At 40.6% G+C, this 26,155-nt stretch overlaps 3 protein-coding genes and 1 pseudogene across 3 annotated transcripts in view; 3 read left to right on the forward strand and 1 right to left on the reverse strand.

The window, feature by feature from the left end:
- The first annotated feature begins 6,587 nt into the window (after positions 1-6,587).
- On the forward strand, positions 6,588-8,372 carry szl (sizzled). Its single transcript, XM_032523589.1, has 4 exons — positions 6,588-6,868; positions 7,025-7,191; positions 7,342-7,434; positions 7,561-8,372. Exons 1-4 carry the CDS (start codon positions 6,588-6,590, stop codon positions 7,869-7,871), a joined length of 852 nt encoding a protein of 283 aa, XP_032379480.1. The 3' UTR covers positions 7,872-8,372.
- A 1,128-nt stretch (positions 8,373-9,500) lies between these two features.
- LOC116694108 (prolactin-like) lies at positions 9,501-11,682 on the forward strand (annotated as a pseudogene).
- A 239-nt stretch (positions 11,683-11,921) lies between these two features.
- On the reverse strand, positions 11,922-16,133 carry dbx2 (developing brain homeobox 2). Its single transcript, XM_032523590.1, has 4 exons — positions 15,726-16,133; positions 14,742-14,825; positions 12,707-12,891; positions 11,922-12,531 (listed from the first exon to the last, which is right to left on the reverse strand). The coding sequence occupies exons 1-4, from the start codon at positions 16,000-16,002 to the stop codon at positions 12,340-12,342; spliced, it is 738 nt and encodes a 245-aa protein (XP_032379481.1). The 5' UTR covers positions 16,003-16,133; the 3' UTR covers positions 11,922-12,339.
- Positions 16,134-25,051: 8,918 nt separating this feature from the next.
- Positions 25,052-26,155, forward strand: part of nell2a (neural EGFL like 2a) — an 85,997-nt gene continuing 84,893 nt past the window's right edge. The window contains exon 1 of the mRNA XM_032523572.1: positions 25,052-25,171. The gene's annotated coding sequence lies outside the window, so the exon portion shown is untranslated. The remainder of the gene's footprint in view (positions 25,172-26,155) is intronic.

Raw genomic sequence — 26,155 nt, forward strand, 5'->3', positions numbered from 1 at the left:
TATACTCATCCAGACAACACTGCATGTCATGTGATACATGATCATGACAAGTGTGCAGTGTTAGGAAAAGCTTTAAAGCGAGGGCTGATGATAGAGAACTTCCTCACTCTATGCTTGAGTGGACGTTAGACCATCAAATAATCTGTTTCTAGTCTTAGAAAAAGTAAAAAAAAAAAATAATAATGTGTGATTGTCCCAGTTAAACAAGGTTTTTGTATGTGAGCAGGCAAACTGGTATTATAGAAACTGGAAGCATTGTTATTGAGTTCCCTGGGCTGTGTGATTACCTGAATGGTCTTTACAGAGCTATAAAAAAGAGTGCACATGTGCACATGCAAAATACTTTCCAGATAACTGAGGAGAACAAGCAATTTGGTGGGTCGGTCATTTTAAAGTCTGCATGCCTAAATGTCAAATAATACCAGAAATGTTATTTTTAGGAAAATGTGAATACAATTATGAGAATATCTCCAGCTGATACAGCATATGATACTGTCAGGCAGAGTTGAATATGAGGATGTTAATTTAAGGTTTACCCTATACAGTAACAAGTTAAAGAAGGTACTATTTTACATACACTTTAACATCAAGAGGCTAACATTTCCACAATGACACACTGTCCTCTAGCTTCTCTTCCTTTTTAACTATTGTGGGAGCTTAAACAATAGACCTGATAACATAAACACATTTGTATGATAGTTGTGAAAGTACAAGGGTACAAATGATATCACAAAGCAAATGACTGGCTGTAAAATTCTGTGACTCAGTGAATGAATGAATGCCTGACTAAGTAACTGCAAGACCCAGCATTTTCCTTTAAGCCTTGTCTACATTGTGCACTAATTATGTCTCTTTAAGAAATAAATGGAGCCAAAAGAACATTGTAGGCTTGTGAGTGTCCACAAGAGACAGGGAGAAAGAGCTTGAGCTTGTCCAACATTACACTGAGGTGTCAAAATCTGAGCTACTTTGCCAAACAAAGAGACCCTATGCTGGAGCCCAACAGCCTGCAGAACTCCACAATCAGTACAAACAAATCATAAGAAACATGGCAGACTTTAGCAAAGAGGACAGACCGACTGAGGCAATCTCCCAGCAAAAGATGTAAGGGTGGACCAGGGTTACTGTGGGGAAAACCCTGTACGTCATGTGGGTTGACATAATGGTCACTCATATCTCAACTATCTAGCTTTTCTTCCAAATAGGCTGTAGTCCACACTACATTAGCAATGCTTGGCACCTTTATCTACAGCAATGGTCCATGTATACACAGCTTAGAGATGTACTTCATGCATGTATAGTCTAATTTAATATCTTTAACAGCCATAAAACACTAATACTGTGACCTAATATTATATAAAGTAAAGCCTGTGTTAGACCGTTTAGTAATACCACTGTATACATTGTTAAGGAATAGCCTACTAATCATTACAATTACACAACAAACCTGTCCCTGTTCATGGATATGGGTTGGATACTAGCAACACTACAGGAGATACTAGCATTACTATTGTGTCTCAATAATTATGCCTGTACTATATGAATGGAATGTATTTTAGTGTATCAGTTCAATAAGGACATTAAAAAAGTCACAGAGGAGCACATGCACACTGTTATTTGGGAATGTGAGAGAAGAAGTATCAGTGATTCACTAGCATGGACCACGTCACAACCATGTGTTAGTTAAAGATTTAATGAATGTTATGAATGTGCAGATGAACATTATGAATGTGCAGATAGATAAATTGATGTGGACGTTGTCTGATGGCTGGTCTGGGTGGAGGAGATTCAGAGTGGGGGTTCTCAGAAGCAGTTTTTGCCCGAATAGTTTACAGACCCCCAAAAGTGGCAGATTGTGTAGAACGGAGTTGTGCGTGGTCTTGACGGAGATCGTTGTGAATGTAAGATTGGTATGCCTGGGATGACCAGCGGCCTGGGAACCGAATGGTTTGGTGGAAGATGCCTGATCTGGCGGCTGTGGAAAGAGTGGCTGGAATAATGTATGGGTGATATGGCTGAAATGCAGAGAATTCTGTTCAGATGTTTCTGAAACCAGAGTCAAGTGGCCATTTTGGAATAGTGAAAAGTGGTTGTGGTGGAAATGCCTTGGCGGAGTACCTGGAGCCAATGTATTTGATTAGTGGCTCGTAGGGTTGAGGTAGAAGCTGAGGTGGAAGACAAATGTGAAAGGAAACTTCTAAGTGTGAATATGAGAGAGTTTGAGGTGTGGATGGTGATGTCTGATAAACCGGTGATGACGAGAAGGATTAAAGACGGAGGAAGTCGTGTCAAATTCTGAACACCTAAAAAGCTGAAAAAGCGTTGAGTTGAAGGAGCATGGGTGATGAAATTGAAGATGGACGTAACGTCTAGAGAGGGAAATGGAGGCCAATATGTGGCTTGATGTGCCTTAAGCAATTTCAGTTAATTAAGTAGGCTGAGAGAGTGCTGGGCAAGACTGTTGGTGATGGCATCTTGTGAGGCGTAAGAGGTTTCTCAGCTGGTGTGTTAGTTGAACGTTGTGGCTAAAAAACGGTGGCACTGATGTGGGGTGAATGTCTGATTCTGGAGCCGAGTGTCTGAATTTCTTTATTTAAGATATCTACTACTGCTGTGTTGTCGGAGTAAATGAGTATGGACATGTGACCATTCATGCCCCCAAAGTATGGCAGCCAAAACAATGTGGTATAGGTCATGGAGCGTCGACAAAGGAGACCCGGACTCCATGCCCGATCAAAGAATTCCGAGGGCTAAGCGAAAGCAAATCATGACCCCCGCAGCAACCGCCAAACCCACGGAAGGCGCCGCGTCGTGTACAGCTGAATGACAAAGTCCACGCAGGAAAAAGGAAATGCTGTTTTGAGAAGCCAGGAAATGCTGCCACAAGTGCATTAGCACGCCTTGTGTAAGACAATGCTAACGTGGAAAGAGGGGATGGCAGCGGCATTGGACAAAAGGTTAGACAAGACAGATCAGTTGGACAGAAGAAGGCTAAGAATTGTCGAGCAAGATAGTAGGTAGGTCCCTTTGAGCTGCTGGACATGGCACTGGAATTGCAGTGCAGCCAGCTTGGAAAGGGAGGGAGCAGAAGCCGATTGGCCAGGAACAGCCGGGTAAAGGAAGGGATGAAGGGATGTATGTGCACAGGATCTTGTGAAGCCTGCGAACACGGGGATAAAAAGGCAGAGATCGCCTGAGACATGACAGACAGAGGGAGCAGGCACATGGGGAAACACGACCTGACCTGCGCCAGTGTGAGCTGGTGATGCGTGCTGTGGCTGACGAGGCCTCGTGACGTCAGGCGAGAAACCACTGGCAGTGGCCAATGCTGGCGGGGGACCCAGAAGTGCTGGAGGCCCGGTGGTTGTTGCCGCTGGGGGTAGCGATGGAGGCTGACGGAGCAGGCTGAGTGCCCGGAATCGGCGAGGCCAGAGAGAAGTTGTCAACACATGAGCAAAAACAGGTTGGTTTGGTTGGTTTTAAGGTAAGGACAGACCGGTTGGAGAGAATAAGTCCTACGATCGACAGGTATTATAACTAAGTCTGTCTGAAGCCCTTGTCCGGTGAGCTTGAAGACTTAAATGTGACGTGAGCAACCTGTCTGAAAGATGTAAGACTTCTGGCAGCTGTGCCAAGAAATCAGCTCCATACCTGATCTTGCAGACACGGAGAGCGTAGGTATTTATATACAATATCAAGTCATAACAAGTTATCTTGAGACAGAGTAGGTTTTGTGACGGAATCCGACTGCTGCGGCGTGACTGAAACATGCCCTGTTTTGAATAGATCGAACAGATCGTTGTTGACATCAGGTAAGCTTAGCTATAGCTCCCGATCCATGACTGAGAGCGTGAAACGATGACCCTCTTGCGTGAGGCAATCAGAGACACGAGCCTGGCTGCGCAGTACGGTATATGTAGGTTTGACTGGTGATTAGAGGTGTGGTTTGGGCGTGGCCCTGCTCCCAAACCTAAGTTAACAAATGAACTTCATTTGTTTCGGGCTGCACACATGGCTACAAATGATATGATCTTACCCAGGAGCTCTTTGGGGACCTCTGACACTTCTTTGCTCATTTTACTAAAGATGATATCCAAAACAACGAGAAGAGTTCAATCAACACACCGAGAAACCTCAAATTATGCGGAAATAAGGAGCACGAGAGAGAAGCACCAGTTAGTGCCGCCAGTTAGTGCCGCCAGTTAGTGCCGCCGCAGCAGCTGCCGGTGCATTTCTCCCGGTTACATGCTCCTCTCCTCCTTTCGCGGTGTCCGGACAATGTATCCGCGTTTATCTGGGAGCATCTCTTTTTTCGGTAAAAACAGGGTTTAGAGGTGGTATGCTGGAGAAAAAGAAGAAAAACACCCGCTAAACTAACATGCTTGCTAGGAAGTTCTCCTGGTGTTCTGATACTGTCAAGATAAACCTCTTTAAAGCATAGTGTACTACTCTTTACACTGCCCCCTTATGGGTCAAGTTCAGGCAAGTTTCAATAAGCTGCGGGTCGCTTATAATGATCGTTTGCGCATTCTACTCAGGAAATCTAGGTGGCGTAGTGCAAGTGAATTGTTCCGTCAAGCAGGAGTTATTACATTCTCTGCTTTACTGAGGAATCTGATGTACAAGTGTATTGGTCGCCTGAATTCTTCTTATAACTCTGTCATTTCACATCTGATTGACCCGAGGTTCAGTGCTTTGCGATACCAGTCACCCTTATGGGATCACTGGTATAGCCATCTTGTTTAATTGGTATCTGTCTTGTGTATCTGTATCTTTTTTTTTTATGGACCGTGAGTGTAATAATAAAGGCTATGTATCTATCTATTACCTTCTCATTAACTGAGGCAGGGAGAGGCAACACATTACCAAGACAGACACAGTGTCTACAGGGCAGCCATTAGGCCCAACAACAGACCCCTGCTGGGCTCCTGGCAGGGGGAGCTTGTTAAATGTGTGGACCTATTGTTCTCTTAAATTGGTCTGTGACTCTAATTGCCCAGTTAGTCCTCTCTTACGGGCTGTACTCGTCTACCCGAACTGGAACCAGCCTCTACTCATCAGATCAGGCTGTAAAAGGTCCTTTGGCTGGGGCCGATGGAGGGCTCTTGCTGGCTGCAGACAGGGCTGGTACACAGGCACAGAAATGAGAGTTGGGCTATTTAGAATGGGTTTTGCTTTGGCGTGTCTGATTACACAATAACCATGGCAGGCTGGGTGGGATAGAGACCTCTGATTCATGAGGGAAAGTCCTCCAAAGGCCCAGAGGCATCAGCCCCAGATATACATCTAAATCTGGAGACAGACGACATCCAAACAAATACTATGATTATGTAATGTAGTTCTATTGTTGAATTAAGTGGCTTGAATACATGAGACAGAGAGAACGAGACAAATTAGCATTTATGTCTGTGCCCCTGGTCTGCATCTCAGGACGAGATCTCTGATGTCTTGAATGGGATGTTGGCATATTATGACAGATGAGTCTGCCTGATGTCAAATGTTGCATGTTGCTCTGGTTATTTAGTACCATTCAAATTAAAGTAATTGATATCTTGTCTGAAAGAAATGCCTGAATATGTCCTTATAGAAAATTTTTCTATACTGTTGTAAATTGTTCTATACAGATTTTGTGACGAGTTCCATGTGCAGTGGCTGCTGATGCAATAATGTCTTTGCAACTGATTCTTCAAACCAATGTGCCAAAGAGGTGGACTAATAGTATTTTGCATGTGGTTCTGTGTTTTTTTACTGGGAGATCAAAGCCAGGTGAGCCAAAAGAGACGCTGCGTTGCTAATGAGAACTGGAGGCTCTGCCAATGAAACCCTCCAATTAGGAAGCAGGGACACATGAAAGAGACTGGCAATATGAAGGAGACTGCCTGTCTGTCTGTAAAAAAAAAAACTCACCTTTATTTCCAAAGGAACTTTCAGTGATGCTTTTTGTGAGCCTGAGCAAAGATTCTTCATGGGATTTGATTGTTTTTACATAGTAGCCAATGCAACAAAGTGGCATTGTTTTATATGCGCTCAAAGCAAATATAATATAGGGAGTGAACAAAATATCACATTGACTTTTAAGGTAACTGAGTCCCTATTGCAAATTGCAAAAATTTCCTGCCAAGTAGCAGCGCTTTAGTCTGCCGCATATTGTATGCATTTAACACCAAGAGTTAGAATTTTAAGTATTATTTTATTTTATACCTCCTGGACCTATAAAAACAAACCTCAGAATTCAGGTTCTGGGACTAGGCTTTAGTCAGTGAAAGCTGGGTTGTGATTGCCCATTGTCCCCCCTCCCTTCTCCCCCTCACACACACCCTCCATCTGCTTATTACCCACCCTCTGTCTGCAGTCGTCACAAAAAAAAGCTGTTGTCTCCAAACACATTGTCTCTGCGTCTTTGATAGGTAGTTGATAACAGACTTACAGACGGATGGGGCTGGCTGATCTTTCTGCGAATATAAAAAAGCAGCAGCAGCAGCTACAAAGCCATTCATGGACAGAAGACACATCTGACAACAAGCAACCTCAGTAAAAAGCTCATCTATCTACCCTGTGGACTCTGTGGATTTTGTGAACCCTTCAGTATGGCTGTGTTCTTTACCGTGGCTCTCCTGGCTATGGCACGTCCTTTAATGGCATTTGACATGGGTCAGTCCACTCGTTGCGTCACTATCCCCAACCAGATGAAAGTCTGCAAGGATGTTGGATACTCTGAGATGCGGCTGCCTAACTTCTTGGGTCACAGCAACCTGGAAGGTGAGGTGGTGCCACGTTCAGAGGACTGGAGACCCATGCTGCAGACAGGCTGCCACCCTCAAGCCCAGGCCTTCCTCTGCTCCCTCATTGCCCCCGTCTGTCTTGACACGTAAGGATATTTTACATTTCTTGTTATTTTTACTCTGTTTTCTGTGAAATATACCAAACAAAATACAAACGTGTACAACATTGACTTTTTGTTTTTATCATTATTGCAGTCATTTTGTGTTTTCATTGTGTAACATCTTGTCATTCCCTCTTTCAGTTTTATTCAGCCATGCCGTAGTCTGTGCGTGGCGGTGAGGGACAGCTGTGCTCCAGTGCTCGCCTGCCAGGGTCACCCGTGGCCTGAGGAACTTGATTGTGACCGCTTTCCTACTGAGGAAGACATGTGCCTTACTCCTCACGCTAAATTTGGCCACATTGCAAAAGGTATGCATGGCCCACAGACTTTTTTTTACTTTACTGCTTTGTTATCCCATTGGCAGACTGGACTACTTCAGTGCTTTCTCTTTTAGATTTCCTATAATCACTGTATATGCCCTACAATTTTGTTAAATTATGTATACTTTATTATTCCAGATTTACCCAAACCTGCCTGCCAAAACTGTCCGTCTGTGGAAGTAGCTCCTGCCATGAAAACAGTCCTGGATGCTTTTTGCCAACATGACTTTGGTACATTTCAGAATTCTTTCAACACACTGTTGTTTGTTGATGTGTATCCAGTATAGGCATGTTTTTTTCACAATTATATGTCATTTTCTGAACCAGATGATTCATTATTTTTTCTCTTTGTCACAGCTGTGACTGCCAAACTTCACCGTCGTCGCCTGCCCATGGGAGAGCCAGAGTTTGATGTGGAGGGCCGTGTTGAGTTTATTCGTCAGGGACCTCTCCTGCCTTATGACACCCAACACCTACTCCAGCAGTGGCTCCTCATCAACCTTCAGTGTGCCAGTGCACTTTTGCGCCCCGGACGGTCACAGCTTTATGTGCTGACGGGTTCCGTGCAGCCTGATGGCACCCTTGCTCTTACACGTCTCTTCCCTTGGCACAAAAAAGACACAAACATTGCAGTGGCCACTCGCAAGTGGAAGCACTACAGATGTTGAATGGATTGATACTTAGATCTAAAAACTGGAGCTCTGAATCTGTGTTTGAAGTGTAGAAGTGTCACTTTTTATTTTTTTTTAATTTACCTTTATTTTACCAGGAGTATTCCCATTGAGATTCCAAGTCCCTTCCTGGTCAAGACAGCAGTACAAGAACATTTACATAAAGCAAACAGGCAACAGACTTACATGATTCCAAACCTAAAACCCATTTAATTTAAGACCAAATTAAGGAGGAATTATGTGATGGAGAGTTTCTTGGCATTAGCTGTCAGTGAGAATTTGTGAAGTAAGCTGAAGGGATATAAGAAAAGAGCTGGACATCAACACCCGTTGTCACCCTCAGCAAGTCACTTTCTTATCACTGCTCTGACATCACACAGTAGTAGAATGCACTCAAACCTGTACATAGTATTAATTAATGTAAATTGATTGTAGATTCTATTTTCTATAAGGATATTGGTGTATTTATGACATCTTTTTTATGTGTATGTTATGTGGAAAAAGGTGACAATAAAAATGTTTGTTCTGCAAAACTATACTATTGTATGTGTAATGTTTAATTTTAACTATTTTGTGGAACGTAATGCTTAGCCCTTAGTAGTCCTGTATACAGCAAAGGGCAGGAGTCATAATAGGGTTGCCCTCTCTACTTATCACTCAGTTCTCCACAAGGTGGCACACTTATGGAGACAGGGACCACTGGTTAACTATTATTGTACCATGCTTCCTTTTCATTGCAAGTATTAAAATGGGTTCAGAGACGATGTACAATGCAATATAAAAAAAATGTAATTCACTGTTGATTTTCATCTCTTTTGTCTAAAAACTTGACTTTATAATTTTGTGCATTACGTTTACAAAGGATCATATAACGTGGAAAGTGGCTCTGTATAATAAGTACAACTGTAGAATGACTCAGGACTTATTCACTGTGCATGGCCTGTGTACTATGTAGCACTAATGAGAAGCTAAAACACTCACTTTACATTTAAATAGCCTTGTTTTTCACTGCCAGCCTGAACAGTTCTAGTTAGGGTTGTCGAACAATGGGCTTAGTCTATACTCGTTTGTGACACTATTCATTTTTATGTTGTTCTCCTGAGAGATGATGAGCTGTCTTGTAATTTAAAATAAATTTTAAAATGCTGAATGATATAAGTGGTTGAATATTGTTGGCTGCCCCAATTAGGCTGTAATGATTTCAAATGTATGAGTTTGTAATAATTCTATTTATCACACTTTTTATGTACTGCTAACATAAGACATGGGCCTTTTTATAAGGACCATTTAATTTAGTTGCGTGTAGACAGCCTGGGGCATCATCTGCTTCTGTTGATTAATTGATTTTTTTTTTTACTTATTAAACAATAGGAGCTGAGCACAAAGGAATACATGTTTTTATTTATCACAATCACTAATGTTTGTTACTATAATTTGCCCAAGCCAGTCTACAGTGTGTAGTAATTTTTCCACCTGGGTTAGCTTCGTATGCTCTCGGCTGAGCAGTAAACGGAGCAAAGCATATGTCGTGCGAAGAGAAAAATCACATTTGTATCATGTTTAAACCAATTTGTTTGATCAACAACGTCATCACTGAATGAATTAGCTTCCACAATAGTAGCTCTGGTGGGAAAAGAGCTTCACTCATCTGGTTCTCCACTAGAAGACAGAAACCATGGACAAGGGCAAGATGGCAAGATGACAAATTAAATACATGTTTTTACTTATGTGTTTTTCTATGTTTTTTAGTGACTCCCCCCCCCCCTCAGTTTTGTTTGCTGTTCTTACACTAGTGTACGTGGAGCTTTCCATGAGGGTTCTCACTGCCCCGATCTGTGCCTATGGACAGGCTGGATGCCATGCTCCTTCTCTGGCAGATCTCTTTGAGAGGGTCGTACAACAGTCTTCAAGAATGCATGGCATCTCCAGTGATGTGCACTCTGAACTTGTGAGTTCTTTCATTTCAGCTCTGACATCGATCATCCATCACCATCCATCAACCCTTTGACCGCCATTCATCCATCATCAATCACCCTTGATTGATTTGGCTATTTTTCAAGCCCTGATATCAGTATGATATGTGTGTCCGTCTTCACAGGAGCAATATTTCTTTCCCAGGAAGAACGTCCTAGGAAAACACAAGTGCCACACATATGGCATACAAACACCTGATGATAAGGAGACTGCGCAGAGGATAGGGGTGAGCGTTCATTGTGATTAATCATTTGAAATATGGTCATGGCTACTCATGTTCATAAGTATGCACACAGGTGATGTCACTTCATCTAGACTATATGATATTAAGCTGTATTTTACTACCAATTTATCAGAAAAACTCTTTAATGTGCAGAGAGAACAACTGACAGAGGTGATCCTGAGACTGCCGGGGGCCTGGAGTGACCCGCTGTCTCAACTCCACTGGAGCATGTCTCAGGATCAGAATCAAAACTTCAAACCACCACAGCAACAAGGCACTGGAGATCAGTGATATGGTGCATAAGATGAGGGAGGGAGTGGCAATAATGGCTGAGAAGGTAAGGACCCACTAATGGTTGTAGATGTGTTGTGGTCATTGGGGATGCGCAATATATCGCCAATTACATCTTGTTGGATGATGTTAATACATTTCTTTATACCTCAGCATCGGTCCAATGAGCAAGTGTGTTTGTGTGTGTGTGTGTGTGTGTGTGTGTGTGTGTGTGTGTGTGTGTGTGTGGCATAATGTGGCACTGGCATATTATTCTCCCACAAGTGAAATGATTTACTTATTTTTCAAGGGTGAATGTCTATGTCTACATATATAAAATTGTACATTTATGATATAATTAATCTCTATTGTCTTTAATGTCTGTATCTACAACAAATGAGAGTAATAGGGTAACAGAGACTTGGGCTGCATCCCAGGTCACTAAGTTGCATTCGTGGCTCCTCCACTTGCCTCCCTTCCCTGCGTTTTAGTCCCTCCCACCGAGGAAGCACAGGAGAGACGCGGGGAAATCCTGGGAGGAGGGAGGAAACAAGTAAATGTGTTTTATGGATGAGACTTCCTTTCCTCTTGAGCGTCACATGAATTTGTCAGCTTTAGGGGCGCAGTTAGCAACTCTTTTAGATGCACGGCTTCAGGGAAGGCTGCTCTCATGTATCCTCGCTTATAGCTCCTCAATGATCCCTCCGCAATGCTCGATTGTCACTCCTCCGGGCAGAAATTAGAGCTTTGAGACGGCCTTCGAAGTAGGGACAGAACAACTTCCGCTTCTATCTTTCTATCTATCTATCAATCTATCTATCTAAGGTTATTTGCAATATTTCACATTCAACGTTATGTCTCACTTAATTCAAGTTTTTTTTTTGTTTCTGTAAAGTACTTTGTACCTTCATGCATTCCTTGAAAGACTTAATTATGTAGTACCTTCAATGTTTCTTCTCTCTACCTCAGATGAAGCTATTGGGAGTGCTTGGTAACACTATGAGGGACATTTGGTCCCCTCTTCTGAATTTACCTTCTACAAACAAGGAGAACTCAACTCATTGGACCATCATGACCTGCTATACTGCTTCCGCAGAGACTCCAACAAAGTCAAAATTTATCTCCGGATCCTGAAATGCACCATCCTTCCTGGACTGGATTGTTAATAGCAAAGCAGTCTACTTTAGTGTCTTCAAAATTTGTCTGACTATAAAAGAGTCTTTGTTTTTGCTTTGAGCCACACATGTTCTTACTGCACTGTAATGTGTGCCTTTACTGTAGAGAATTGTGTGTGCCTCTTGCAGTATTAGTGTTTTTAGGTAATTAAACACTTTAGCGTTTGAGCATGAAAACGTCAAAAAATAAAAATGAGGTGAAAACTTCATAATTGTTTTTGGTCATCTTCTTCTTAGTGGGGAGAAAAATATTGCTCTATATATTTATAGTAATGGTAGATGGTAGTGTTACCATGGAAATGGTTTTGCTCCAGAGAGCCCAACACACTAAGAATAAGTAATATGGAAATTAATTTATTTACAATTCATCTCTGTCTTCATGATCATGAAATTCTTTTTACAAAATATATCAAGTGAAATTTGACTTAACATTTGGATTAGGAGTTGAGTATTACTGTAAAGCTGACCAAAATATGATATGTAAATTTATTAAATCAAGTGAATCATTTGTGCATGTAACCGATTGCACTGGCAATCGAAGAATGGGAATATTTCCTGGAAAGACTTGTCAGTGTAATGACCAATGCATTGCTTACTAAAGCCAGTGAAATGCAATGAGATAATTGACCCAGCAGTTAAACCTAATGCAATTTGATACAACAAGACAGTTACATGCATTGGAAAGTTAATATTATTGGTGTTAGTCTTCAAAGACAGTGAAATCCATTCATATATTTTTAACATCCTCCCAGTTCTGTAGCCTTATTACAGGTTTTGTGGATTTGAGAAAGTCATTGGTTTACTTTCCACTTATTCCAGCCAATCATGTGTCCCTGACACCCCTTTGTGGTGGTGATCTCTCTGTTTTTTGGACAGAGTGATTCTGTGATGGTTCTTCCTCTTCCTGAGCGAGACCTCGTGCCATGAGCTCATCCATTGGGGAGCGAGTGTTATGAACCTCCTTTTCCTTACAGTTCCTCCACTTCATTCGACGGTTCTGGAACCAAATCTTTACCTAAAGCATTAGGAGAATGGAGAGGCATTTAGTTTAATCTAGTCCATTAGTTTTTCACCCCCTGTTACATCTGAGCTGTAAAATTAAATATGGCTAAGGATGTACACATATGTTTTCTGTTTAGGGTTTTTTTAGAGATTAATCAGGAAAAATTAGGTAAATCCTCCTTCCTTACCTGTGACTCCTTGAGACTGAGATCCGCTGCAAGTTTATTCCGGTCTGTCTTGCTGATGTATTTCTGTTTTCCAAAAGTTCTCTCCAGCTCCTTCCGTTGTTCTTCAGAGAAAACAGCCCTCCTAAGGATCCCTCTACGGGTTTTAGGACTTATATCAGTAGACCACATTCGAATATTTGCTCCCTCTAAAACAAAAAAACAAACATATATTAATGTCATTGTGTTAACCCAAGCAACTATATGTCAACATCAGTGAGATATGGATCATTGATTAGAAGCTGTCATTGGTGGATTGCAGAATGGGGAAAATAAACAGTCACTTCATGTTAAACAAGGTACAAGTAGCAGCCAGAAAATACAGATGTGTGTAGCGAATTGAGATGAAATCACACATTATGGGCCAAGATGGCTATGGATAATTTTCACAAGTGTTTTATAATATAGACAATTTTGTTTCTGTCAGCAAGCAATTTGCACACTTTACCAACTAAACAACATTTCCTATCTTTTCAATCCAAGAGCATGCCTGTTTTTGTCACACTCACTTTATCACTCACTTTTAATTTCTCTTTTTCTATTCCTTCAATTTAACCAACTGAGGGTGACTAAAGAGAATAGAAAGCCACTTCAACAGAGAAAAAAGGGATTTAGTGAACTGTGAGGAGCAATCCCACGCTACTTCACTCACAGGTGCACCCACAACAAAAGTCAAGTGGAACAATTTATCCGATCTATTCAATGTTGCCTTTTTAATCTGTACGACAAATCTGCACATAGACCACCTCTAGGAAGCACATAACAGGTTTGGACATGCTTCTCACTTCTCTATTGGGACTCAATGGCTTTCACTTAAATAGCTGATTACCAGGTCATCCCTGGGCAACGTGTGTGTCTACCCTAGTGGGCCAACTATAGAGCCCTGTGGGACATCAACAATAAAGCCGTTCAATGGAAATGCCATTACTAGATGGCTCAGTGGCCCAACACTAAATCTTTTCACTTGCAGGTATGAAGCCAGTTTGTATGTGAAGATGAGCTCGAATAAGTCTATAAAAGTCACTTTCATTGAATGCTTTATGTCCTAGTCAAGAAGTCTCCAATGGGCAGAAATGAGAGTTGAAGGACAGGAGAAAAGAGGGGGGTTGGCGGACCAAGCTCTTTAGCCACACAATGGCCGGGGGATGTTCCTGGTCCAACCCTCTTCTGTAGAGAAATGGGTACGTTTTTTGTGCTTAGCGGAGTTCATTGCTGCAGTGAAAAATTGCAGTGAGGTCGCGTGTGGATGGTGGAGTGAAAGTGCCAATTGGTCACGGCCAGACTGGGCATTGTTGTGTTGCTGGGCACTGTGGGAAAGTGTCAACCTACTAAGAGGACTCCAGGGACCTGTGGGATGAAGGCTTCCTGAGTTGTGCTGTTTTCCACAACATTTGACAGGCATCATAGGTTGGAGAAACTAATAACTTCCAATTGCTCTGCGATAGTGCCAAAATAAGACAGCTGTTTGTCTTAATTCATACTACTAGAGTACAATTTAGTCTACACAAGTCTAAAGTTATATGAATTGAAACATTTCAAGCGCAGTTCCAAAGAAAGTCTGCAATTTTGATGTTTTTAAATTCCATGCAGCCTAAAATTAAACTTGAAGCTGGAGGGATTCACAACTTATTAATGTGCTGAGAGAGTGCCCTACTCTGAAACAATCTGCCTTATTCAGCAGTAAGAATTCACACCTGGTAATTATAATCTTAATATGACAGAAGACAAATGTTTATTAGCTCTGCATATTTGCGCTAGTGGAAGTGTGCATTTGCAAGTACAAAATAGGGGGCCCCAAGGACTCTTAAAAGCCTTGCAACCCACCCCTCTTCACCATCCTAAACAGCCGTGAATGGTTATGAATAGAACCGTGCTGAGTTGAGCGCAGAATTAGCTCTTTGGCATTGCATCAGTAATTAGCTGTGGAAAGCATGGGAGACCCTGCTGCTAATGCTTAGAAGGCAGCTCAGGCATTGCTGATGAGTCATAAAACACTCACTGTTGAAGACAGGAGGGGGGCTGGACCCACCGCAGCATGCCAGTAGATAATGCGGGCTTCGGAGGAAAACACCACTCAGTACACCTGCAAAGACAGATAGGAAAAGTCAGATATGATGTGTTAACCAATTGAGACAGGTATTATCTACAAGGTGCTATATCTGGATCATTGCTCACTTTTAACGGCATTTGGAGTCCTACCTTGTCTCATTTTTGTTATCTACAGTTTAACAGCAGAGCTAAGCTTTAGGTGATGCATACAGATGCATTTTCATTTAGATGTTTCAACAGCTACACTTTTTTTGAAAACCACACTTAGAGAAAGAAACTATTTACTTATTCAGTTTGAAAATTATTTGCTTGAATAATAATTGGGCTCTATTAATGGACATGCCATAAATACAAATTAGAAAAAAGAAATTGTAAAGTTTGAACAGGTTTATATATATTATATATCTTTCTTTGCTGTCATTATTTCTTATCAGGACTGAAAGTATTTGATCTGTTATGAAATATAAAAGTCATAAGTGATGTTACTGATTTAGTTTTCTAAATTATATATTATAATAAATGTCAGTACAATTTGTTATATTTCAAAGCATTTAAGTTATAAAAATAGTTTTTCTTTACTTTGGAGATATTCAGTAATATATTCTAGGAACATTCAGAAAAGAAAAGTAGGGACATTTCAATGGTAAATAATCTTTCTAAAATAAATTAGCGAAATTATGCGAGTAAAAAAAAAGGCATGTCAACTTTAGATCTATGAATTATTTCCATCCTAAAAATTTATGAAACCTGACAAGTTAAACAATTTGTATCCTTCACAATAATGTAAGTTTAAAAGAAGAAATAAAATATGTATGGGGGAAAAACAACATTGCTGCCATTATGTCACACAACTTCACATTTAAAATCCTGAAAAAAATCTAAATTGATTAAGTTTTGTTTATAGCCTGCTTGCATACAAAATGTGTTTTTTTACCCGAGTGTGGCAGAAGCGGCCCTCCTAAATCTTTCCTCTGCTGGGGACTGTGGGCCTGTCTTTGGTAGGCTCCATGCTCAGAGCCCCAGATTCTCCTCGGATGTTCACACACTGCAAGTCTCAGGTGACCACCTGCCATCCCTGCTGGACGGGCTGAAGGTGTCTGTGACTGCAGCAGATTGTCAATAAGAAAACTCTTCCCAGAGCTCCCGAAGCCTGATAAAGCAGGAGGAGAGCCAGCCATATTCTTCCTGGTGCAGCTCTGAATTGAGACCATCCTGTTCACACGGTGACCCAAACACTTAAGTTCCCTCGTCAGCAGTCACAGCTCAGTGACACTAAATTCTCAAATAATCCCTTCTTGAGTGACCAGGCCAACTTCATTAAACTCTGAAGAAAACAAAAGTTCTCTGCTCTTCATCTTTTGGGCCTGCACATTGCTACAGGGCTGTGTCGTGATTGGCTGAGAGGCTCTAATGTGCTTCTCAATTCAGATAAGGCTGGGGCCTTTCTGGAGTGGCAGAAGGTGGGTCTGGCTCATTCATTATGTCAACTAGCCTATTAAGTGATAGACACTAGAGACAATGAACTGCTGGCCAAAGTTTAACATGCACCAAACCGTCTTCTCCAGTAGTAAATAGTTTTCTCTTTTCTCCAGCCTCCCATTGTGCCTTATTCAAACCCTGAGCAGTTCATTGGCAATGTGCTTTTTCTGTTTCGTTCCAGAAACATTCCTCTGTGAGGGTTTTCTTGATTGCAAAATGATTTAAAAGCAGGCCTTGTTGTGTGGATAAATATGGGTTGACAAAGTAATGTAATCAAGTTTTAAGACAAGATATTTTCTCCTCAAACGTAAGCAAAGTGCAAAATGCTAATAAAAGGACATTTTTTATATTTGAACTTTTTTTTCTTAAGGAAGGCCACCTTACATTTCCTTACAAGATAACTGAATTATTGTTGTTCATTCAGTTTAATTGTTTCAATGTTATGCAATTGCATAATATGTATTTGTTTGAATAGTTCCATGTGGCACACTTTAACTGTTATTTTTAAACCTTTCATGTAAAAGTCATGAAATAAAATTTTTTGTAAAAATTAAAAAAACTAAACTGTGGCTAGAACTGCGCATCATATAATACTCTAAGACTGCAGTCTTGACTTTGTGTTTCTAAAAAGAAGCGTTGTTTCTATAACATGCCAGTATTATTGTATGTTGAAAACCATGTCATTGGCAAGATCTATTTAAGGATTAAAGGCAACTTTTTCTAACCTTTAAATGTTGAATTCACGTAACTTTTAGACTTGTTTATTTATGTCATTTATAGGGTTCAGTCAAAGTCAGCATTGAGAGATCAATATATCTCTACAGATAGCGGACTCAACCACCTAAATATTTATTCAGTGCCGGTTGTCAGTGTAGTCAGTATATGCTGCATATTTAAGGGTTGCAACGGAAAGAAAAATATAATCACACAAACACACGCACACTTGTGCATGTCGTGATGTTATGGTACAAACACATCCAATGAGAGGCTTGTGTAACCTTTCACACTGCAACTAATGATCCTCAGTATCATAATAGGAAATCCAACAAGAGGGGCGACAGACCCAGAGTTTGGGCACAGTAAACAGGCATATCCACACTGGTCGGGGATGTGTGTGTGTGTGTGTGTGTGTGTGTGTGTGTGTGTGTGTGGGGGGGGTGTCAGGGAGCGCCAGTCTGCGCGTGTAGATACCTCATGCTGAGCATGGAAATTGGCCCAGACAGCTCAGCCTATTGTGTGATGGCCAGGGAGCCAAAGGTTGCTTGTAATCAAATTTGAGGTTTTATTCCTCAGACTGGTGGAGAAGGCATAGCGCTCTGTCACATGATGAGTGTTTGCAAGTCTGTGCATCTACTTTTGTGTAGTGAGTGTGTGGTAACATGCTCCACATAGACAAGTGGCTGTGACAGTCCCCCAAGGCTTTTTGTTTGGTGGAGTCATTTGTTTATATGGCAGACACAGAACAGTAGGGGACCCTATAGGGTTCTCTATGCTTTTATTGACTGTATTTGTTTACACTTTGAAAGGACCCTAAATGCTGTCAAGGTATGTTTTAGGTAAAAACATTGAGGAGATTTGTTTAGTTTATTCTTACAGCCACGCTTTGTTTTCTCATTAATTAGCATTTCAGCAACGAAGATATGTTTAGCAACTTTTAACGTTGTGACGAGCAGCTAAAAACTACCAACACAAGTGGAAGCATAATTTATTCCTGTTAGAATCATATAGTTCTCTGTATTCAAAGACATTCTAGGTAGAACCAATCTCACACGACTACTGCGCACATTTTAAAAGGCATCGCTAAGAGCGTATCATCATTAAGATTCACCACTTCGTAATTAGCCAGATTCCAATTGAGCTCTCCAGGAGAAGGAGGTATAATTAGGCTATTCTTTAACAGTAGGTCTTGGAAACACCCTGAAGCAAGTTCATGTGAATGTATTTGATGTCCTTCTCTTTTTAGAAATGGAGGGAAAAAACAGGGGTCCCTTCATTCAGTATCCTCACAATGGCCCTGTTGAAAGCTAGCACTCTGCAGACGGGCTGAGATCCCTTTTCTCTCTTTTTTAACCCCACTAAAGCTCTTAAAAGGATACCGGCCCATTGCACACGCAATTGATATTCCACCACTCGGACTTAATATCGTGAATGGAGGGCCAAGCTCTATGAATCAAGAAGACAATGCGCTTAGCTTAGCAGCAAACTGGCACTTTGTGTGCGGTGTCTGTGCCTCAGAGGAGGAAGTTTCTAATGTGAGCCTCACAATTGTGTGTCTATAGAGTTCTAATGAGCTTCTGTAAGCTGAGTGAATGGCTGCTGGCTATTCACCATGAGGGTCCAATGAGCCAGCTCACTGCACACATTCACAATAAGATCCAGGGGGAATGGGAGCAACGGCACTGCGTGGACAGTCTATAAAAGATCAACATACGTATAACCAATCTTTCATTAAGAGTATGTCCATATAAAGCCGATAACATTTGAAAACAAAACTTTTTAACTCATTTTTAGCCCTCTCTTCTAGCATCTCACAATTGGGGGGGGTTGTGTCATAGTTAGAAAAACCAGAAAGTACGTCAGCACATGGCCTATGGAGCATGTTAAAGTCAAGCTCATTAGTGATGGGAATTTTCATGGAAATATGGATTTTTTTTACTTTAAACTAGATTCATTTATTTGTTGGGGACAATGCTAATTGACCAACAGAATTTTTTTCTGAAAACTTCATCCGTTGTCCCTGACCAATATTTTATTTTTAAAATTGAAAGAAGTGATTGTTGAATTAATTGACTCCTAAAGTCCTTAAAAGCAGCTACTTTATTGCACCACTGTCATTTGGAAACTGCTTGCAAGCAAAGTAATACACAAAGACATATAACATAATGAAAAGGCCACAAAACCCAGCAATATTAAGTGAATTACCACCATTTTCTTTATATATTGGCACACATCAATTATGATTCCTGTATTCCAGCATGATGCTGCTAAATAAGTCAAAAGAGATGGCATTTCCATGAGGGTAACGAAACCCCCTTTCATGATAAAAACATAGTTCAGCCATTGATGGCTGCCTGGAACACATATTTATTTTCTTTTTGTTCTCTCGCTCTCTACCTTGTCCCTGTAGTTTCTTTGTGTTGCCTATTTCTCAGGTCATGAAGTATTTAGCCCTGGGATGGTCCAAGGGGGACACGGTCTGTTGGACTACGGTACTGCTACACTCTGATGCTGTCACTGCAATTCACTGCCATGCACACAAGATGGCACCGAGAGCACGAAAACCATCTGCATTGAAGTGGCATGAATAAAATAAAAGAAGTTATTTTAATATTCATAATGCAGTTATGTGTGTTGCATACCATTGTTTTGTACTAGGAATTGAAACTGGTTGTTTTGTTGCAGTTCTTGCCGTGACAACACACATTCACCGTATATACAACTGGTGTCTGTATGATGACTTCACCATAATTTACATGAATTCATAATGTAGTCAGTTGTTGAATGGGGAATCTGTTGTCAGCTAAGTCATACCTTTGTCTCTATTCAAATTTATCAGAAAAAATCTAAGTGGTGTGAATGAAAATTGTTTAGTTTATTACTTTATTTGACAGGGACAGGGCTTATTAATGTTTACTTAGCTAGAAAAGCAAATTATAACAGACATTAGAATAAAAGCAATGCAAATACAATTATCAATAAAAGCAGTGAGAAAAATTAAGATAAAAACAGAGCCTGCACTACATAGAGACAAGAGAGACCGCCCGTATTACAAACAGATGAACAGCATGACAACACTACAGATGTTAGGCCTGGTGAAGTGTGGCTATTATGTACAGAGAGCAGCTCTCATACTAGTCATAGTATTGACAAATAACACAATAGACAACATAAACACATGATTGTTAATTTCTAATAAACCAGGCTCTTGTGTGTAGAAGGAATGGTAGTTTGCGCCGTTTCTTATGTGTTGCTATAAGTTGTTCCACTCCTGCATGAGGCTGTGACAGAAAAAACAATTTACCTACTACTTTGTTTCCTAGGAGAAAGACAATCTCCTGTAGTTGTTGCTCTCATTTTTGGGCTGGTTTTTAATGTGATGCATGCACAAAGTGGTTGAGCAAACTGATGTTATTAATTGTTAGAGCACACAGTTTTTAATATGACTCATGAATGTCTGATTTGAAAGACAGGCAAGGTCAATATAACATGGAATTATGCATTTAATAAAGCCCAGGGGAGCCTTGTGTAAACAATAGTCCCATCTTTTCTGCAGTTTATTTAAATCCTGACACAGCTACTCCAAGCGATCCAATTTTGGCATTAGTGTGTCTATATGGTGAGGAAAGTGAGTAGGCCTCTGACAGCTTTGTAATGCATCACCCATCTGGATCTTCTAGAGAAACGACTTCCACTGTTCCACTGCGCTTGTCCTGAGAGAGAGAGAGAGAGAGAGAGAGAGAGAGAGAGAGAGAGTATGTTCACACTGTGTGCGTTTATTAGTTTTCATTCTTGGCTGGGCACATGCTTTAATGACTCTTATTTTCCTGATGGCACTTTAGGAAATGGCAACTTGTGGGCAATACAAAGTAATTACATTTTCTGTGTCTGCAGTACCCAGAAGAAATCTAGTATTAATAATGAAACAAGGGTTTGAGGCCCTCTTGCACAGCACATGTGACACTGCAGCGCCATTGCCTGCCTTTGTTTTATTGACAACAGCCACGCATTAGCTGAAGATGTGGACCAGCTATGTGAATTGGAGACAGATAAGGGCCTATTTGTCAGAACACATCCCTTTTCCATGAATTATAATTAAAAGGGGTGGGGAGGATTAATATGACAAGTAAATTGGCGTTGATCTGGTGTCCTTGGAAAGGAGCCGAGCACCACAGGACCTAGAACCTCCCCTTGTTAGCTGTCTTCCACAGACAGCACAGCCAACAAAAGACTGTCCAAGCGTTTCAGAGATTGGCTGGGTTTTGTTGTGGACTTGGGATCGCCTCTAAACAGGCCGTTACGAAAAGGCTTCAATTTATGTCCATCTGGCAGAGAATGTATTCTCATTCAGGGGGAATGTAACTGTTTATCCTGCTTTTTTTTTTTTTTTTTTTTTTTTTTTTTTTTTTAAAGAAAAAAAAAATCATCACTGGCATGGCATGGCTGCTGATAAAACAGTTGTTCCAAAATAGTAATTGGTCCCATGGATGAAGAAGATGCAAGACACAAACAAATATTCAAAGCATCTGTGCTCCATAAAATGCATTCACAAGGCTGAGTCACACAGAAAGCCAAGCACTCCGTTTTAATTCATTTAATTGAAAGAATGAAAATGTCTGCTTACAGGAGGACATAACACTTATCATAGGACAATTTAAGCATTTAAATTATGGCACACTGGTAAACCTAATGCTTTGAGAGAGTTGGTATTTTCTCTATCAACCTCTTTGCCTTATGTGAAGTCAGGTAAAGAAAAGGAGTAAAGGAGGCCATCTACATCAAACTTGTCATTAGGTTAGAGAATTGTGGACCCAATGCAGAGACAGACAAGTAGTGTTGAGCTTGAGGATTTAGTAACAAAGTTCATACCAACTAAATGAGTCCTGAATGCAGCAGGCAAAACTCATTCCAGAATGTAGATGAAGCAAAAGAACAGGATACCAAAAAACTGGACCATAGAGACATTGGTGTACACTCTGCAAACACTCTACACAGTACAGTGACCTGACAACAGCCAACAAAAACACAGAGACTAAATATAAGAGGTAACGAGGTGAAACAAGAGACGGGTGAAACGAGGAATCAGTAATAGGTGAAAAAAATCAGGGTGGGGCAGACAATCACAAAAGGCGGGTGTCACTCACCGATGTGAGTCAAGTGCAGATTTGAGTCACTCATGCATCATTTTGCGACAAGTGAAGATGTGAGTTGCACGTGAGTCACTTTGCGACAAGTAGTACACAAGATGCTAACGAGAGACTTCTGTAATTTCAATACAGTAAAAATGGACTTACTTAACCAAGTTTGTTCATTGCTGGCTACAAGTTAGCAATCAAACACAACAATGCTGTCACTTGAATGGCGTTTTGAGCTAACGATAGCAATTAAAGAATCATAGATATCTGATTCCCCATCTTCTGTTATTTGAAATGAGAAAAGTTTATTATTTCATTGATTTCACAAATTTCAGTATGACACGTTATGCCGTAAACCGTTTAAATCTGGGCATGCGCGACTCAAATCTGCACTTGACTTAGCGGGAAAACACAAGACAGGAAGTAAAACAAGACATGACAAGGGAGAAAAAAAAGATTACAAAATAAAACAGTAAACAGAACATACACAAACAACCATTCCTTCATAGAGGGGGCTGTCTTGACAATCCCTCCCAGGATGTTTCACAGCAAGTTACATTTTATTTCATTAGACTCAAGACTATCATGATCGCCATTTGAATTTGAAAACTTCTGTCACCCCACCAAAGATGTTTAAGTGCTTAGGGACTCCACCTGTCAGGAAAACAGATGAAGCTTCTTGGATGAATGTTGGAATGTCTTCAAGACTAAGAAAAAGTAAATTCATATGCTTGCAGTACTTCTGGACCATTTTATATCTTCTGACTTTTATAGCGTCCACATAGTATTACAAGGATAAGAAGTATGAGGCGGAAAAGAAATCTCCAAATATTAATTAATGCTCATATTTTTTCTTTATTAATTAAAGATATTTTTGGTCGGCTGTCCTCGGCCAACTGTACAAGACATTTCAAGTTTCTCTTTTACAAGACATGACTCAAGTCCCGCGTTCCCTTTATTAACCTGTTTTGCAGTATATTTATAGCCTGATGTCGTCATACTAAGATTCTAGTCCTCAAATGTTGTGGACGGGGCTAAGTTTGGCTGGCATCCAGGCTAGTATATTTATGCACCCCTAGAAAGCACCTCATGGCTCGACTCTGGATAGAATTACTGTCAGGTGCATCACTAAAACACCAAACTCCTGCAGCATGAAATAAGATTAAGCCCACTATTGGATAATAAAGTTTTAAAAATATTGAAAAAGATCACGTCAAAATTTCCTTTTCTTCATCAGAAGTTTTTAAGCTCTTCCTGCTGACTCCAATACTGCCCGTTTTTTCCTCTGTAAAGCTCATATTTAATTAAAAACAAAAGCTAGATATTTATAAGAACCGGTGTACATTAAAGGCATTGACCCAAACTGAATTATTTGGTTGCACTGCTGTTTACATTGCTTTCTAAAATGTAATAATGCAACAGACATATTGGGGCTAAACCAGGTGAGGAGGGGCCTAACCCTAACACAAAGGACTAAAAATAATGTTTAAAGTTGGGAACCGAGAAAGCAACCATCGTCTTTCCTTCTCTGTAGAGTAGACATCTTAAGTCATAGACGTTTTCCTTTAAAAAAAAATTTAGATACTTCTGATTGTAATTTATGCCAATAATCAGAAGGAGGAGAAAGAGGTAGCATAGAGCTCACAAAATGAATCCTGGGTAAAACATTCATTTTAACCACAGAGATATACAGGGTTGAATAGACAGGGGAGGACCCATCTTTCTTTCCATATCTTTCATAATGTTCAGAGCAACAGAATAGTTATACTTACAATCTGGTTTAAGCAAGGGAAAACCTCAAATATCTAAACTGCTAAAAGTGCCCATATTATGAAAAACATCACTTTTTCTTGGATTTTGGGTTTTATTTTGTGTCTTGCATATAAACTTGGAAAAAAACTATCCATGCTGTTTTGAGTGACATCTGGTTTTCTGAATGTCCTCTGCTTTCAGTCTCCGAGTGAGCTATTCAAAATCTGCACGGCTTTCTACATAACTAGCCGAGATGCAGTGGCTAACCATAGCACATGCTAGCGCTAGCATGCTAGCTTGTTCTCAATGGCAAAACACTGTTACAAAACACACTAGTTCACCATGATCTACAAAAGAACTACTTAGATGTCCCTGTTCTGCAGGTATTCCACGAGTGTGCCCTAGTTTAGAAGAAGTCTCCCAGCTAATCCTGCCTTGTACAGACCAAAGTTGGAGAAAGAGTTATCTAGTTGATGTGATCTTACCTAGCTACTCCGCCTGTGCGACTCCCAACTAAAATAGTAAAGAAGTGAGATATCTCACTCTGTAGCTGAAACAGAGACCTAAACACACAGGGTGAAAAAAGGATCTGAAGCAATGTGCAGTACAACAAAAATATGGTGTTTTTTGAAAATTAAACCATTTAAACCTATTCATGTACAACCTAAAAACACAATCATCAACCTGAAAATGAGCATAATATGGGCGCTTTAACAATGGGGATGTTAGCAGAGATGATTGAATTGCTGACTGAATCATTTAAATTAAGTAGTACAGACTTTGACCAGTTAAGTTTAAAGCTGCCCAAAATAATCATAAAACAATGACTTTCATCCAATATTATTTTTCACCTCCACCTTATTATGTATTCATTTACATGTAAACATGCTTTTAAATGTATTTTTTTGGCCCCATTGGTCAAATTGCTTTGATCATAAAATATACCCATTGCTCACTTGAAAAATATTTAGATTTACTCATTATACTTCTAATAATGAAGACACTGGGTAATTATGTTAACACACCTCCAAAATTATTTGCACGTGGGCTGATGTCTGTGGTGTTACAGGTCAAAACTGACCCGTATAGATTTAGGTTAGGAAAAAGGGAACTATTGGAACAAGATTACACACAATGAAGATGAATGTCTAAAAGACACAGATGCTCAAAAAGAGTTCTTTGAATTAAAAATAACTGACATTTAACGGTCTTCAATCCCTTATCACAAAACTAAGGCAGAGCACCAACTGAGAACATCTGTACACCCCAGCAAGAAGAAACCCATGTAAACATACAGGTATTTTGTTGATCTCCATCTAACAAACACCCAGTTTAGACGGCTTAGAGTCCAAAAGGACGCAGAGTTGGCTAATTCCTCCTGAACAGGTAGCTAAGCATTAGCTTCAGGGTAATTTATCACGGCTCCAAGGGACGGACATTTAATGTAATTTCAACATTTGTGTACTCACATTGAATTATATAGCAAAAGTACCTGAGCTGGTTACTCACAAAAAAATTTAAACACAGCAAGTGATCCCAACTAGTGCTGGCCAATGCCGCCATGCTAACCCTGCTAACTGTTAGCTAGCTAATGTTACCGGAGGACCAGGCAAGTGGGCCATGGCTGTTTACAACGTGTAGCCTGTTAAGCTAGCCTGGCTCTGCCCTCCTATGTACGTAGGCTCAATTTTTATTTCCCTTCAGTACTACTTTGTACAGACGAATTGTACGAGAGTCTGTTAGGACAGGCTACTGTTAAGCGGCAAGCAAGTCGGGAAGAGAGGACTATGAGTTGGCAGTGTGTTTAGCGATTGTTGCCGTAATTCTTAGACAATAAAGTGTGTTCAGTTGAGTTGAGAGTACGGAAAGGTAATATTACTTTTAGCGGTTCTCACCGTAATCTCTCTGTTGAGTAGAGAGGACGCCGAGGTTGTAGTGTTATTAGCAGTTCCTACCATAATTCTAAACCTAGGAAGTGTGTCTTCCAGTTGGGTTGGAGGTTGTTGTGTTTTTAGTAGTTCCTACGCCAAAAAAGTGTGCCTGTCAGTTGGGGACAGAGCTTCGCGTCAACACGGGCTTTTGTAGCTTTTTATAGCCAGCATCTAACAGAAGCTACTCCGCTGGGCTGTGGAGCAGGATAATGTCTGGCTATGTGAGAGAAGCGCCTAGCAACATTGTTGTGGATGCTGTGGTCTCAGACTGGCAACCTCCATGAACTTCGACTCTGGGTAGGAGGGGTGGGTAGACGACTCTATCCAGTATTTTGAATTTGTACTGCAGT

Source organism: Etheostoma spectabile, chromosome 8 (assembly GCF_008692095.1).
Source record: "Etheostoma spectabile isolate EspeVRDwgs_2016 chromosome 8, UIUC_Espe_1.0, whole genome shotgun sequence".
NCBI lineage: Eukaryota > Metazoa > Chordata > Actinopteri > Perciformes > Percidae > Etheostoma > Etheostoma spectabile.